This window comes from Pholis gunnellus (assembly GCF_910591455.1).
Source record: "Pholis gunnellus genome assembly, chromosome: 9".
Lineage (NCBI taxonomy): Eukaryota > Metazoa > Chordata > Actinopteri > Perciformes > Pholidae > Pholis > Pholis gunnellus.
This window is the reverse complement of record NC_136535.1, coordinates 3,771,977-3,788,094: the sequence shown is the minus strand read 5'-3', so window position 1 is coordinate 3,788,094 and position 16,118 is coordinate 3,771,977. Positions and strand designations below refer to the sequence as shown.

Below are 16,118 nucleotides of genomic sequence, written 5' to 3'. Positions count from 1 at the left end.
ATTGTTATTGTCAAAGGTAAGAAAGGCAGGAGTGAAGCTGAAATTTGCTGCCGTTGACAACGTGGGAGCAATAAAGAGCTTCCCGTCTTGGTTCAGACTACGAAGCCGCCGTGTTATTATTCATTACCTTTATAACTCCTAACCCTCGCTACAAAACGTTATTCCATTACCTATTTTGTGAACATGATTTCTGCCTGAGTCACATCACACACATTTTCAACGGTAATGCCGTTTGTTTAAAACTCATGATCCTACGCTTCTTCACGACGTCATCGAAGTCATGTCTTTTGTTATTGTTTTGCTCAAGGCTGTCAAGACAAGATAGTCAGACTTTTGTTATTCACCTTGAGCCTGACTGAACTTGAAATAGTCATGTGAGAAAATTTGTGAACTCCAGTTGTCCCTCATTGTTGCCCGCGGGTCCTCCCATCCCCATCATGGGCACACTCTTCAATTACCCATTGACATTTGAATGTTGGGTTTTGATTTATCCCGATCATTTCCACTGAATTCATCTCATTCCATTACATCTCTCCCATTACTTCCTCACATTTAGCCCGTATCCTGCACTCTACCCCGTTGTGAGGACATGTGCACACTTCCTGTTCTGTATTCCGCTCTGCAAGTTGAGGTGCAGTTGGAATATTTCAGCACCGTAAATAAACGAGCACGTCTCTTTTCCTCTGCTGTTATTTGCAATCGACCTTCCTCCAGTCACTCAGCATCTGACTCAAGGGACCTTTTTAAAGAGTGTGTGCATGTTAGAGTGCGCACATGTGCATGAATGTGTGTGTGTGTGTGTGTGTGTGTGTGTGTGTGTGTGTGTGTGTGTGTGTATGTGTTGGCGTGCATTCCTTAATATGTGACTTCTGCTTGTGTGTGTTTTAGTTTTCAAGGCTCCGCTGAGCCGAACGTACAAACTGAATGGAGAGAACTCAATATCAATGTAAATGTATTCCTTTGTCGTCTTGGCTGGAAAAGTTTAGTCTCATTTTTATGCACATAAACATCTATAAAATTGATGAAGTGAGGCAGATAATTATGCCGAGGTGTATTTTACTGTTACCCCTAATGTTGTAATCATGAGTGCAGTGGGCTTAATTGATCATGTAAGTAGCCTAGTGTTTACTTTCACTTTCCCAGGACATCTTACTCAGCAGAAAAAAAAAACACCAACTGCTGCACGGACAAACTCTTTTGCCTCCCCTCCTGCTTGCCCTGGTCCTCTCCGTCCTCCCCCTTTCTCTTGGAGCATGCATTATTTAATACTTCTTATCTAGAAAATTCTTGGCCCCTCAAGTCTGAAAAGTCAGATCATTAAAGGAGGGATTCCTATGTTGTTATAAGCTGCAAAAAAAGTTAGTAAAAAGCAGAGAAAATGTCTTTCTGCCGCCGATATCTCACATGCTGTGTCACTGTGCGGAATTATCTTCATGTACAGCAGTGTTACTGGGGGGGAGGGGATGAGTACCTTTTGATTTGTCGAAAGGAATTGCATTGTCTGAGTTAAAAGTCATTTTCGGTCCCCTGCGGGAGTTGTACACCCAGTTTGAGAGCTACATGAACTGACTTCTGGTGTCTCTTCTCTTTCTGTGTTGCAGCAGGAGAGCAGCCATGGACGTCGTCTCCTCGCTGGTCCGCCCGCTCCTCCTCCTCCTCTTCGTCCTCCTGTCCTCCCTCCACTCCGGCGGCTCCTCAATGCTGTGTCCGAAGCGGTGCACCTGCCAGAACCTGCTGCCGTCCTACACCGTGCTGTGTGCCAAGACGGGCCTCCTCTTCGTCCCGCCCAATATCGACCGCCAGACGGCCGAGCTCAGGCTGATGGACAACTTCATCACAACGCTGAGGCACCGCGACTTCGCCAACATGTCCAGCCTGGTCAGAGCTCACCTCTATGAAAGCCTTTGCAATTTACTTTGATTTGCATACAGTTTCTGCCAAGCAGTTTGATATAGATGTGATCCAACTGCACTCTTGTTTCCCTTTGCTGTTTTTTTCTTCTGTGGTTGCCAGGGAGCTACTGTAGTCAACAAGCACAAGAAAAATCTGGCTTCAAGTGTATGGGGTCAGATCAGTCTCAATAATTGCAAATGCACACAGAGAGACTCACAAATGCAAACAGAAAGACTCACAAATGCGCACAGAACAATCCACAAATATATTCAATTCACAAATGCACACAGAAGGATTTACAATAAATTTGACTCACAAATGCACGCAGAACGATTCACAAATACATTCCAATGCACACATAAATAAATTACGATTTATATAAATGTAAAAAAAAAATCACAAATATATTTCTGCATTTGTATGTATTTGTGTGTGGATTTTTCTATTTGTTTGTGAATATGTATGTATTTATTTGTGGATCGTACTGCATTTATTTGTAAATCGCTACACATTTGTTTGTGGGTTTATGAGACTCCCCTGACGTGGCTGGATTCGCAAATGCATTTTTTTCAACATAGACCTATCTGTAGCCAATCAGATGTCAGCCTCATTTTCAACCAATCACATGAGCGCAGCTCCCCCCTCCCCCACCCATCAGACTGCCAGCATTGTTGAATCAGGAAATTAATATTGTAGCCGTCTGTGTTCACCCAGAGCTCTACGATACCTCATATCAGTAGAGACCGGACCAAACTGTGTATAAATGCGTGTGTGTAAACCATATGGTGAATACAGTTCGATGAAATCCAGGGAGCTCCTCCGGACTATGTTATGAACCAGACATGACGGCGTTTAGTTTCCCGTGATATCTGGGACTTCCACAACACGTACTAAGCAGAAATAGAGGTTATTTTTTCCACAGCTGAATGGCTTTCAGGGCGATAAGCGGCGCCCCCTTTCCGGCGCGTCCAGCGCAGTTCACCGATTCACGCGAATGAACACAAATAGTTAGCGAATGATGCGATTAACGCGGCGCGAATCGCGTTTGGTGTGAACGCAGCATTACGCTGGCAGCCTCGTGGCCTCATTGTTTGTACCATATGGTTTACACACACATAGTTTGGTCCGGTCTCTACTGATATGAGGGACCATAGAGCTCTGGGTGAACACAGACGGCTATAGTATTCATTTCCTGATTCAACAATGCTGGCAGTCTGATGGGTGGGGGAGGGGGGAGCTGCTCATGTGATTGGTTGAAAATGAGGCTGACATCTGATTGGCTACAGATAGGTCTATGTTGAAAAAAACGCATTTGTGAATCCAGCGACGTCAGGAGATTCTCAATAAACCCACAAACAAATGTGTAGCGATTTACAAATAAATGCAGTGTGATCCACAAATAAATACATACAAATCCACAAACAAATAGAAAAATCCACACACAAATACATACAAATACAGAAATATATTTGTGATTTTTTTTTTTACATTTATATAAATCGTAATTTATTTATGTGTGCATTGGAATGTATTTGTGAATCGTTCTGCGTGCATTTGTGAGTCAAATTAATTTGTAAATCCTTCTGCGTGCATTTGTAAATCGAATATATTTGTGGATTGTTCTGTGCGCATTTGTGAATCTTTCTGTTTGCATTTGTGAGTCTCTCTGTGTGCATTTGCAATTATTGAGACAGATCTGACCCCATACAAGTGACATGATTTATATAAAAGCTAAATGATGTGACTGACGTTCTTACCTGTGATTATGGGTACTTAACTGAGCTGCTTACAGAACTCAGGCTTTAACATATATGACTCACAGTCATCGTCAATTACACATAATGTACACTGAGCGTCGTAAAAATAAAGGAAAAGTCAGTCAGTCATGGATGAATCTTGAACTTGAACCAATGCTTTAGAGAGATATTGAAAGAAACATAAAAAAAGGTTTGACCATGCAGGAGAAGACATCTTTTATTTCCCTTCACCCTTACTGTAGTTCTTCACTGCTGATAGTGTGAAACAAAGAACTCTAAAAGCTTTGTAGTGGAAATGAATTTGGGACTATGCAAAATCACCCAGTACATGCAATCTTCTCTGCATGGCTCGACATTTAGGGTTGCCAGGTTGCCACTGCCACCCAATAAGAGACATTTGTAACTTATTTTTGGCCCTTGGTTGCCATCAGTGACTCTTTTAACGTATAAAAGTAGGGACGGATGCATTCTGATGCTCCGTGATGTGGTGTTGTAGCTCTCTAAGCAGAATCAAGACAGACTGGAGGTCGACTCTGAAAGTAGAGATGATGGACAAGATGATGTTGTTGTCACTTGAGGGACCCGCGATCCAACACATAAATGCAGAGGGGCCAATGGATCTGTGGTGTGAATCAGCACAAAGGTCCAAAAAACAAAATGCTTGTTAGATGAACAAGCAACCAGCGACTTGCTGGATTCGTGTCTGAGGGATCTGTGAAGAGCATGACGACAACTGCAATACTCGTGTTTTCTATACCAGCAATTGAGGATGTTAACTGATAACACTTTCAATCCTGTCGCAGAACTGCAGCCATAATGAGGCGAACATATCTGCTAAAATTGCTGTTTTATCTCAAACGGGATGGCACTTTTGAATCCACTTTTGTGATCGGATGTACCTGATTAGAACTCAGCTGTGTCCACATTTGACACTTTAATGCAACCTGCCTGACCGGGTAGTGACCAGATGTATTTTGTGGTCAAAGGAGCGGCTGTTAAATGGAGGATAAACACATTTTATCTCCTATAAATTCTTCACATAAAAGCTCCTTGTTATGTTTGCTGCTTACTTCGTCCTCCCTGCAGTAGCAGCAAAATAATTTGGTGATAAACACATTTTCTGATATATTCTTCATAAAAAAAGTCCCCAGTTATCTTGTAATTTCAAAACATTTATTTTGAGGCAAATATATTAATTTCTGTTGCAATCTTGCAGTAAATGTGCTGTTATCTCCACCTGCAATACATCAAAACCTATTTAAAAGCAGAAGGTAAACATCGGTTATGGACTTTCAAAAGGCATTCTGGGATATGTAGGTTATGACTATTTTAATCAACACGGCACACGGAAGGCAGAGCAAAGTGGGTACGTCAAAACCACTTCTAGAATGAACTGAGCACCACAGATGATGATTTGACTTTTCAAGCATTCTGACTGAAAGAGAACTTCTCTCAGTGCTGTCAGGGACATGTAAACACACTGAGGACACTTTTCATGTTTATTCCACACGGAATGCAGAAACCAGTAGGAACATCTGCTCCTTCCAATACAACATATTGACTGAGGTGAAATCCGTGATGTTTTACGGATTTCACCAATTAATCCCACTGTAATCATGTAACGGAGGTGGAAGGGCTTCACCACAAGCAGCAGCACAAAAAGAAAAGTACCAGCATCGTCACGCAACCGTCAAATAGCGACGCAGCTGGAGACTTCCTTCAGTATTTGACAGAATAGGCTTCCTCTTCAGTATGATGGCGGCAGCACAGATGATGTTTGCTCACACTCAGGGCAACATGGGAAATGAGGTTTTAATCACACGGCAGGGTGCGAGACACGACCGTTCTCCAAAACAGGTTTAGAAATGTGTGGGTGTTGATTGACCTTTTCTCGGGTGTTAATTTAATGTATTTCTACATTTATGTATTCCATACAGTGGAAGAATTCTGCAGCCTGCAAACTCCCGACCTCAGCAGTGTGTTTTCTAATCAAACTAGTATTTATTGATGAAATAGACTTATTTTATCTGCAATTCTACAGCCCAGCTGACCCACTGTACCCTCGCATTAATTACTAACATTATTATTATTGAAGGGTGGCTTGGTGTTTAATTAAAGGCCATCCTGTAGCCTGAGTGCCAGTTTAAGCCCCGCTAGTGTCCATCCTGCTGAACCGTTCTGAAGGGAAACATCGAAGCTCTATTATCACAGGGTAATAGCTCTTCTGCTAACCCTGACCTTTGACCTCCCTGACAGAAAGAGTGTCACTCTAAAACATGGTATCGTGTTTGACAGAAGTGAAATCTTACTAAATTGTTGCTGGTATTGAATCAAATCATTTTAGAGTTTTAAAAAGAAGTGGGAAACTTAGTGACAACTTCTTCACAGTCAGAGATCCAGAATGAGAAAGTTGATCCAGTGTTTAACGGACATTTCTCACGTTCCTCTGTATGTCCAGATCCACCTGACCCTGAGCAGAAACACCATCAGTCAGATCAAGCCGTACGCCTTCGCTGACCTCCAGGACCTCCACGCTCTCCACCTGGACGCCAACCGCCTCACCGCCCTAGATGACTCCCACTTCCAGGGCCTGGTGAACCTGCGGCACCTCATCCTGGCCAACAACCAGCTGCACAGCATATCAGAGGGAGCCTTTCAGGTATAGAACACTACACCTGAACCCTGCTCACGAACACTACCACTCTTCAAATTACATGATACCAACTGTTTAGCTTTCTCCATGCGAAAGACACGACAGATGCTTCAGCTAAAACTAGTATTAATACTACACAGCTGTCACTGCTACTACAACCCGGTCTCACTCCCATGACGTCAAATACTGACGGTTGGTCAGATATCGATGCGTGTGGAGGTGGATGGATCAAACAAACTAAGGACCGACGTCCAGGAGAATGCTGTTCATGTCCCGTGCAAAACTAAAAGTAAATGTTGCCATTGCTGTGAAAACATCTCCTTCAAAACAACTGGATTCATTCAAGTTTCTCTCCAAATCTGCTGACTAGAACTTGAATGCATCGTAATGCAAGTCAATGCAACCTCCGCTAACGTTAGCTGTTTGCTCATCAGCAGCACTGTGCTACGGAGAGACCCGTGCTGTTGGCTGACGGGCCGGTCACTGCGATCGATCCGAGCAGCATCCATGGGAATTAATTACAATATAATACGTTTCTGATTAGGTTTCAGGTCCTCCACAACTTTCTTTGGACCTGCACATTATGAGTTTTATGTCTTCTTCAGTCACACTGAAGAACTTCCACACCAACAACATGTTGAGTGTGTGTGTGGCATTACTGTATGTGCAGCTGTTTGCCGATCACATTTACAGAAATATGAGACTGATCAGCCGGACAGCAGTTCATGAAGACCGGCCGGTTTCGATCTACTTTGCCCCTCTTCTCACTGTCGGAGAACACAAGTCACTTTCAGTCATTTTCTTTCTGAAATGAAACACATTTGGGCCATTTGAGACATATTTTCGGCTCGCAGAGCTCTTTGTACTCCTCCTCACAGCTCTTTAAAGTTTATTTTGTCATTAAGAAATGAGATTCTCTTTGTTCAGAAAGCAATAAAGCACCGATTATTGTAATGAGAGCCGAGGCATTGTGACATTCAGACAGTGTCCCGATTGTGTGAATTATGAGAGCAATTACAGCCACGACAACAACACTTTGGCTGATCAACAGGCTGTAATCGCTCTCCTCCTCCAACCCCCCTTCCTCGCTCTTTATTCCTCTCTTTGTATTTTTGCTCATTGTTTTGTGTGCTGACTCGTGGTATTTCAACGCTGCACTGATTGTGAGAATTGTATGGAAGCAATTAAAGAAAACAACATGTTTTGAGTGCACAACATTGAGCAGGGTAATTGATCTCCATTTATGTGTTTCTCTGATATTCCCTGTTGTCCCTTCTTCTGTATTTATCTTTATTTCTTCCTCTTTTTATTCCTTAACTACCTTTTTTCTCTATCCACTCAACCGTCTCTTCTCGTATCCCTTTCTCTCTTTCTAAACACTGCATCCTCTTCTTTCTCATTTCTCTCTTGTCTTGTCCTCACGTCTTTCCTTCTTATCCTCCCCTTTTTCTTACCATATCCCCTTCTATTACTTTACATACTTCTGTTCTTCCTATTTCTTCCTTCTTCCTTATCTCCTCTGTTTTAGATAAGAAGGCATTAAGAAGCTGTTAAAGCCCAGCATTTCTATGTTTCCTCAAAAGTGGCAATGATGCTGTCTGCAATTAAAGTTGTTGACAATGTTGCAATATGAGTAAAAGTATGAATGGTTCATTATGCTCCCCACTTTCTCTCCCACTGCAGGACTTCCTGGAGACTCTGGAGGACTTGGATTTGAGCTACAACAACCTGGTAGACATCTCCTGGGACACCATCTCCATGCTGGTCAGCGTCAACACCCTCAGCCTCGACCATAACCTCATCGAGAACGTCCCAGAGGGAATCTTCTCCAACCTGCACAAACTGGCCAGGTCAGGATCATGTGATGACACTTCCATTTTCTTTTTTTTCCGTTTCGCTCAGGACGTAAATAATGCCAATAGAAAGGCAATTTGGAGGCTTATTTGTGATGACACAGGAAGTCCACATGACTAAGCAACAGTCAGAGCAAGTGACGCAGTTTTTAATATCCAAAAAGACCCGTTTATTGGTGGCCGGTGCTCGACAGCGAGTCGTGGTTTAATGTTTTGTGGTTTTCCTAAACCTAATTCCGTGGTTTTGTTGCCTCAACCTAACTTTAGTTTTTAATGTCGTCTTCAATATAAGGTTGTCTGTGCAACACGAAAAATACATACAACTCGTGTCCCTGCCCACAAACCCAACAGATTGTATTTCGGGACTATTTCACGGACTGCCGTGAGAAAAAGAGACTATGTCACCATTTGGGTGCAGTAAATATTCAGCACTGAACTGAGGTGCCCTATAACATACAGCTATAGCTGATACTGATAGCTTGATGGATGTTCATAGCCTATTTTAACTCATAGTCTTACAGCACATATACCGTGTGATGCAGTCTCAGCCACTTTTACCACACCGCATTCATCAAACAAGCTCTCATAAAGCCTCTGCACACTGGCTGCTCAGCAACAAACAGAGCAACTGAGAGACTAGCTGGTGAAGAGAATGGAACATTTAGCAGCTCAAGAGACTTTGTGTTCTCTTTCATTCATCAGGTTGTGTAAATAGGAATCTGTTCTCTGAGTAGCACAGGTGTTGAAATGGTGGTATAGTTGTGTTCCCCTGGTGGCCAAATATTAGTCATTGCAGCTTTAATTGACGTTAATTAAAGGGATATTTTGGATGTTTTGAAGTGGGGTTATATGAGTTACTTCTCCATAGAAACAGACAGTAGTACCATCGTGGGAGCAAAGCAATGTACTGTTGTGGACATGGTCTACCAACAAAACACATTCTAGCCACCTAAAGACTGCCCTTTACGACAGGAACTAAAGCCGTTATGTCCATCTTTTCTCTTTTCAAAGTCACCAGACATAGAAAGCAGCGGTAGACCATTAACTCCCGTGTTCTGAAAGGTAAAATGACAAAATGAAAGGAGTCTGGCGGCTTTAAGAGCATATATAACGGTTCAGCTCCCAATCAGTTTGTTGGCAAGATAAAGCGGTGAAATGATTCTAACTATAGTGAACACTTGCTGGTAATCATGTCTGTTTCTCCAAACTCCATCTACTACAGGTGGTAAACTGACTGTGGAAAAGTACCTCATACAACCCCACTTCGAAACAACGAAACCATCCCTTTAAAGTATGAAAATCCCCCAAATCTGAGGAATGGGTTTATGACAACACTTCACATCAGCCCTATTCCATTATAACAGCATGCAGCATTTTCAGAAACTCCCATATATATATAGATATATTACACTGATTGCACACATGAACTTTAAATGTTCCAGGGACAAAAATATTTGAATGCATCCAGAATAAAAGACTCATCAAAGAGCTTCAGTGCTTCTGTCTTCTGGGAGTACATCTCCTTAAAAGGGAATTTCTGTTTTGACTGAAGCACCAGAATCAAAATAAACCATTTCGAATTATGTTTTGTTCAACTGTATTTGTGCCAGTGATGAGCTGCTTTTTCATTTCACTGATTCTCAAAGCAATTAGACAGAAAACGAGAGCTTTAGGCAGCATACAACCGAGCCGGAATCACAGAGCAAATCCCTCCATGTCAGGGCTCACTTTAATGGAAGTTTAACTTTTGAGGCTCAGTTCACTTTGCAGGCAAACTCCTGTTCAGCAGCAGCTCGCTGCGCGCTCACTCAGCTGAGAGATGCCCAGTAAGACCAAGGCTGCACTGCAGCTCCGCTGGAGCAGCCAGAGGGCTCGGCAACTTGCCCGAGGGCACATCGATAGTAGATGATGGTAAATGTTGCAGCCTTCACCGACTTCCAGACAGAATGGGGATTTGTGAGTTGTTGCACAAATTCACAAGGAAAAAAATTCACAAGGAAAAAAATCATACAAAGTAATTCATATTAATCCTTTTTTTTCAAGGACAAAACTATTTAGAAGGTATTATAGGACCAATAGTGTTTACAGATCTTTTAGCCACATCTCATAACCTTCCTCGGTTGTTCAGGCGAACCCAGTATAAGACAAAAACAGACGCTGACAACCTAACAGGGACCACCAGAAGCAGCTCCCATGTGGCTGGCCAACACCATTTAACACCTTAAGATCTCTCCTGGTCCACCTTAAAGACAGGATATACGCAGAGAGGAACAAATTAGCATAGACTAGGAAGTGGTCGAAGGTCCTCGACCAGGAGTCAGTTGATGGCCAGCAGCCATGGTTTAACCTGTGACACCTCCCTGAATAAAGGAGGTGTGAGGCACAGTTTGTTTTCTATTTTTCACTTGTTCTGTGTTTTATCGTCCCTGGCCTCTGCCCTGCAAAGCTCTGTCTGGCATTTTGTGTTTCTACAAGTAAAGCTTGTTCCTACTATACATGGATGCATGTGTGTTCTGAGTAATTTGGCACTCCTGGCACAAAATAATATTTGAACCCAATTAACAGTAATCAATTTCAATTTGCGTCCAGACGACCAGCAGTCTTTGATATGCAAAGAGGAAAACTAGCCAGGTTCTTGATAAACAGTCATGCATTTATTAAAACGGCTCTCATGGGTTATTTCTGCCCTGGAGACACAGAACGTATGGCCCAGCTGGTGTTACTGCACAGGTGAGCGTTTCGCTCACACACACACATACACCACAAGGCTGCTGCCCATGAAATAACATAATTGAAATGTGTAAAGTGCAGCATGCTCGCTGCTCTCAACATCTATTAACTTCCTGTAAAGTCATTGCTGTTGTCTAATATTTCTGGAGGGACTTTGGGGGAAAATAGACTTTTCCGTGTTTGTTGCTGACGACCGTAAATGTTTTAATCGACCACATTATGACCAGTCGTCTGTGCCAATGTTTTGGCCGGCAAAATTACTTTTCTATTCCCAGAGAGGGTCCAGTGGCCTAATGACAAAAAAAATGCAGCCGTGGAATATTTATCCACTGTTATTGACTTTAAGTGTGAGCCCAATTCGCCTCAATGTGCCCCATCTTCTTTTTAATGTAATTAGATATTTTTTACTTGTCGGTCAGAATACCTTTGAGAAGGGTGCAAACATCTTTGATTGAACTACTGATTGTGCATATTGAGCAGAAGAGAGATAGTTTGTTGTAATTACATGATGTCCAGGCATGGCATTGGGGTATATTTTCTGCTGATGTACGGATCTGTGCTTCTTCTACAGTCGATTTGTCCTCCTGCATGAAGAGTACTTTGGTCTTTATTTTGAGATTGACCTTAAAATGACATTTGAAGCGCCATCTTGGCCACTTGGGGGCAGAATAACTCTTAGGCCCTTTCACACTGTTGGCCAATGTTGGGCCGTGGGTGAACCTCTGCAGCTCTAGAATTTGTCCTTCACCGTTGGCACTAGTCTGCACTTGCTGGCGGCTTTTGGGCCAAATTAGCAAATAAATGGCCAAGAATAAAAATCAGGAAAGCAAACGAACAAGTAAAGTCAAGAGGGCACATACAGAAGGAGCTCCAGTACAAAGGAACTTTCACAACAGCATCCGGAATAAAGCTAAGTGGTGAGCGAGACTGGTGTGAAAGCGGTCGGCAAACGCTGCTTTGTCTCATGTACGTATCATAACAATGACTTGTATCTCTGCTGTCCGAAGTCTGAAGGTTTGCCCTTCTGGGTGACGAATACAGACTGAGTTATTTCCTCTTACACAGCTCAGAACATACGTGCTAGTTAGCCGTTGGCTTAAGTCAGGGGTCGGCAACCTGCGGCTCCGGAGAACACCTGAAACACGGAACCAACTGCTTCATCAACAGACAGTCGATCTATAACGCATGCGGCTCTTTGGCCCTTCTGTTGCGGCTCCCTGAGTCCTCCGTCCACACGCCGTAGAAGCATTGTTTTCGAGATGATCTCCGTCCAGACTTAAACGCCTGAAAACAAATATCACGTGACTATTCACGTACACTGGGCATGCAGTGGGTGGCGGTGTTACGTCCTACTGGTTTTCAAACCTACTGGTTTCCTTCCGTGCGTGTGTTGTGTTCGCGTAACAGCAGCAGCTGTTTTCTGCCTCTGTTGCCAGATTCGTCACACATTCACAAACATATTGCTGGAGATATAAAAGCCACATCTCATATATATTGCAGGGATTATAATTATATAAGTGAGCACTACATCACAGCCACGTATGAAGAAATACATTGAAGAAAATATATTTATGGAAAGATCGCATCAACCTGGATTCGAACCTGTCGAGCAAAATAGTAATATCTTTAAAAACGGCCGTGTTACGCGATCCGCCACTTGCATCTTGCATTGCAATGCGCATTTTCTTGTAGATTCGTGATCATGATTTGGAGACCTCCACCCTCTGTAAACTATCAATGGAATAGCTTTTGCGGCTCCAGACAAATTTTATTTGTTGGAAAATTGGGCAAAATGGCTCTTTTGGATAGTAAAGTCTTTGCCATCTTTGCCATGTGATCAAGTTTAGCCTAGAAAAAGGCGAAGTGAGGCGACGCTTGTTTTTTTATGTTGGTTTGTTCATTATCAATATAGTTGTGGTTAAAGGTGATTTTTCATCACCACATCCAGGAGCCACACGATTACTTCTGTGAGCTGAGAATCAAATACCAATCAAACTTGTTCTGCCGCTGCTCGCCTTCCCTACATCATAATCATTTTGGAATCACACTTCAGTTAATGTGCATTTCATACGCTGCAACAGACTTTTCCCATTATGGTAACTCAACTCAGCAAAAAAATGGATTGAAAAAGAGCCATCACTGAATATTAGGAGGTTATTTCTAAAATGATGATTCTATTTGTGATCTGTGTGATGAAGGAATAATAAGGCTGTCCATGTCTAACAGCAAGAAGATACTTCCATAATACTGCAATCTGTTCAGTGTGGAATAAGTTTGCATGCAGGGATGATTCAGACCCAAATGGGATCTTTGCTTTAAACCAGACAGTCACTCACATTCCCACTTTATGCATGTGAACAGCGCTGGTAAAGAACAAGCCTTTTAAAAAGTGCTGTCAGTGTGGTGTTGAGAAAAGACATGTAAATGAAAAGTAAAGAAATGATTGAATTGATCTACATTCATATAACTGTAATTCAACATCAGCTGCAGCCAGAAAGAGATGGATTTAAGGATTTTTCTTTTCTGAAGGTTTTCAGATGTTTTCTTTTAAAAAAAAAGAAGTGGTAAAGCTTGCTTAAATAGTTTTAGATTCATACACCTTAAGTCAATTCTTATGATTCCTTCAACTCCAATCTAGAGCCCCTTTCAGACCTCACTAACACTACTAACCTCACTAATTTAAAAGGTTTCAATCAACATTCATTCCCAGGGACAAATGACTCTGCAGTAGTCGACAGTCAAAGTATATTATTGTATTATAATCTGCATTCAACATCCATCATGTGTTATATCCGTGCAACATGTGGCACGTAAACTACTTTCAAGGTTTCTACTTCTACTTTCTCAGAATAGATAATGAGGACATGACCTTATTGTCCTCAACAGGAGCTTTAGCTCTTCGGCTGATTAACAGGCAGGCTGGGTCCATATGTCCACTTCCTTTTCAGGTCAATTTCTTATTTATAGAAAACCTAAATCAAGCACTACGAGTCTAAATCTCCAAATCTCTTTTCAAAATATTTTATTAAAATCTTCTAATATTGGTACATTTTCATGTTGTCATTTAGCCATACTTGTACAGTATGTACGTAATCTACCTGCTTTTCCTCCCATCTTTGGTTTGTTCTCCTTTAGCCATACATCTTGTTGGTTACAATGGTTGAGAGTTAAATATATTCAAAATGGATTAAACGGTTAGGCCGATTTCATTAGCAGATTTGATATCCTCTATTTTCTCTGACCTGAGCATGCTGGCAAGCAATCTTTAAAAACAAAAAGTGTGGATGAAACAATTCACCAGTTTCCCTTCCCTGTCCACTACATGTCTCATAACGAAATAAAAGTTCTGTTCTGATCCCTCTCCCTGTGTCTCCGTCTCCATCACCAGACTGGACATGACATCCAACAAGCTGAAGAAGATTCCTCCAGACCCGCTGTTCCTGAGGATCCCGGTGTACGCGAAGATGAAGGGCTCTCCTCTCACAGCGCTGGTATTGAGCTTCGGTGGGAACCCCCTGCACTGTAACTGTGAGCTGGTCTGGCTTCGCAGACTAACCAGAGAGGACGACCTGGAGACCTGCGCTTCACCCAAAGACCTGGCCGGCAAATACTTCTGGACGATTAGAGAGGTTGGTTGAAGTCACTGCAGTAATATCATGTCATGAAAGCAACAAAATAATAATCAAAACATTCTGAACAAATGGAGATGTCGGAGGTTACATTGTGTATAATCTACAGAATAGAAACATGGGGATACAGTAATGCACAACAAAGTGTCCAGATGGAAGAAAAACAATAGACTAAGGGCAAATAATCCATTATTTTCTTTATCCGAACGGAGTGCATTATCACACTTAAACCATGGTCACGTGGGGACAAAAGGAACATTAAACTTGATAAATATCCGTCATCAGTTCAACTTATCCACAGAGTTGGCGTTATTTTGGGGCACTGAGAACTGATTTAGAATATTAATGAAAGTTTGAAAGTATTTTCTGTTTTTAGGTAAAGTGGCTCAAATACAGATCATAGGAAGTTACAGAAAACATTCGGATGTGCACATTGCTTCAAGGTCCCACTTGGAAAATGTATATTTAGAGAGAGGATTCATGACTAATACAGTGATTTAGCTGGATAATGGGTAAGGGCTCTGCTGCCTTTTTGTATTAAGTGCCATTTTTGATGTCATGCAACCTGAAGGTTAGCATAACAGTACATCAAAGAACACCACTTAAACATTTTCACAACCAACAGATGCCATTTTATTTACATTGCATAGGTGCTGCATAGGATTGTTTCCTATTTGTGTAATCCAAACATTTCCAATTGAGCATTGTAAAGTCAAAAAGTCTACATTTGTTTAAAAAATGCTAGATGTACATTTTCTGCTTCAATACATATTTGTTGGCATTTAGCCTTTCAAAACCGACCTTTTATCCGCTGTTAAAGAACTTTCACTCTCCCGCTTGCTAGTCACAAAGGAAGGCAGCTCCTGTATTAACAGCACCAAACATTACATTTGTATACCCACAAGAACCAAAAGTATTGTTTTAAGGGTAATGACATCATAAAATATAGTACATACATTTGATGCTTCATTCAAAAACCTCAATAGAGAATTTCATAAAAAAAGACAGTTGGTACAGCCCAGCTCAACAAAGTTCTGCAATATTGGTTCAGGCCTCGGCCTGCTTTGATAAATAATGCTACGTATGCAAACAGAGATCAGCTAAAGTGGCCTCTGGTTGATCTTGTTACCTTTTGTGAGAATAATAACACAAATATTGTACTTCTTGATAAAAGGAGCCCAAAGTCATCATTAGTTGGCTAATTCTGTCACCTAAACAATTTATGATTTAAACATGTTGGTCCTGGAAATTGCATTCTGTGTGTTTGGCATCATAATCTACTAAACCCTGCAGCAAAATGTATTTGTTCTCGGTCTAAACTTGTAGCCCTCTGTGGATGCACGATCACGGCCGTTCTCAAGGACACTTGAGCCGGGCAGATGGTTGGTGTCACAGAGGAGTGAACCTTCTGGTGAAAGTGTGGAGTCATGGAGTTTGATATGCAAAATGCATCAGATGCATGACATTGCATTATGTATTAATCCCTTATAGCATTGTAGAGTTAGAAGACACAGAGGTGGGAAATGAGAAGCTCCGGTTTTAAGCGGGAAAAAACAAAGGCAAGAAGTGAAGTGACCTGAAAATAGAGAAAAGTAACACAAAA

At 41.9% G+C, this 16,118-nt stretch overlaps 1 protein-coding gene across 1 annotated transcript in view; it reads left to right on the top strand.

Moving 5' to 3' along the window:
- The window catches only part of LOC306700618 (leucine-rich repeat and fibronectin type III domain-containing protein 1-like protein), a 127,239-nt gene that overhangs the window by 55,101 nt on the left and 56,020 nt on the right, over positions 1-16,118 (top strand). Inside the window, exons 2-5 of the mRNA XM_079165688.1 lie at positions 1,602-1,878; positions 6,109-6,309; positions 7,987-8,153; positions 14,275-14,515. Coding sequence (XP_079021814.1) covers positions 1,615-1,878; positions 6,109-6,309; positions 7,987-8,153; positions 14,275-14,515 — 873 coding nt within the window. The 5' untranslated portion in view covers positions 1,602-1,614. The remainder of the gene's footprint in view (positions 1-1,601; positions 1,879-6,108; positions 6,310-7,986; positions 8,154-14,274; positions 14,516-16,118) is intronic.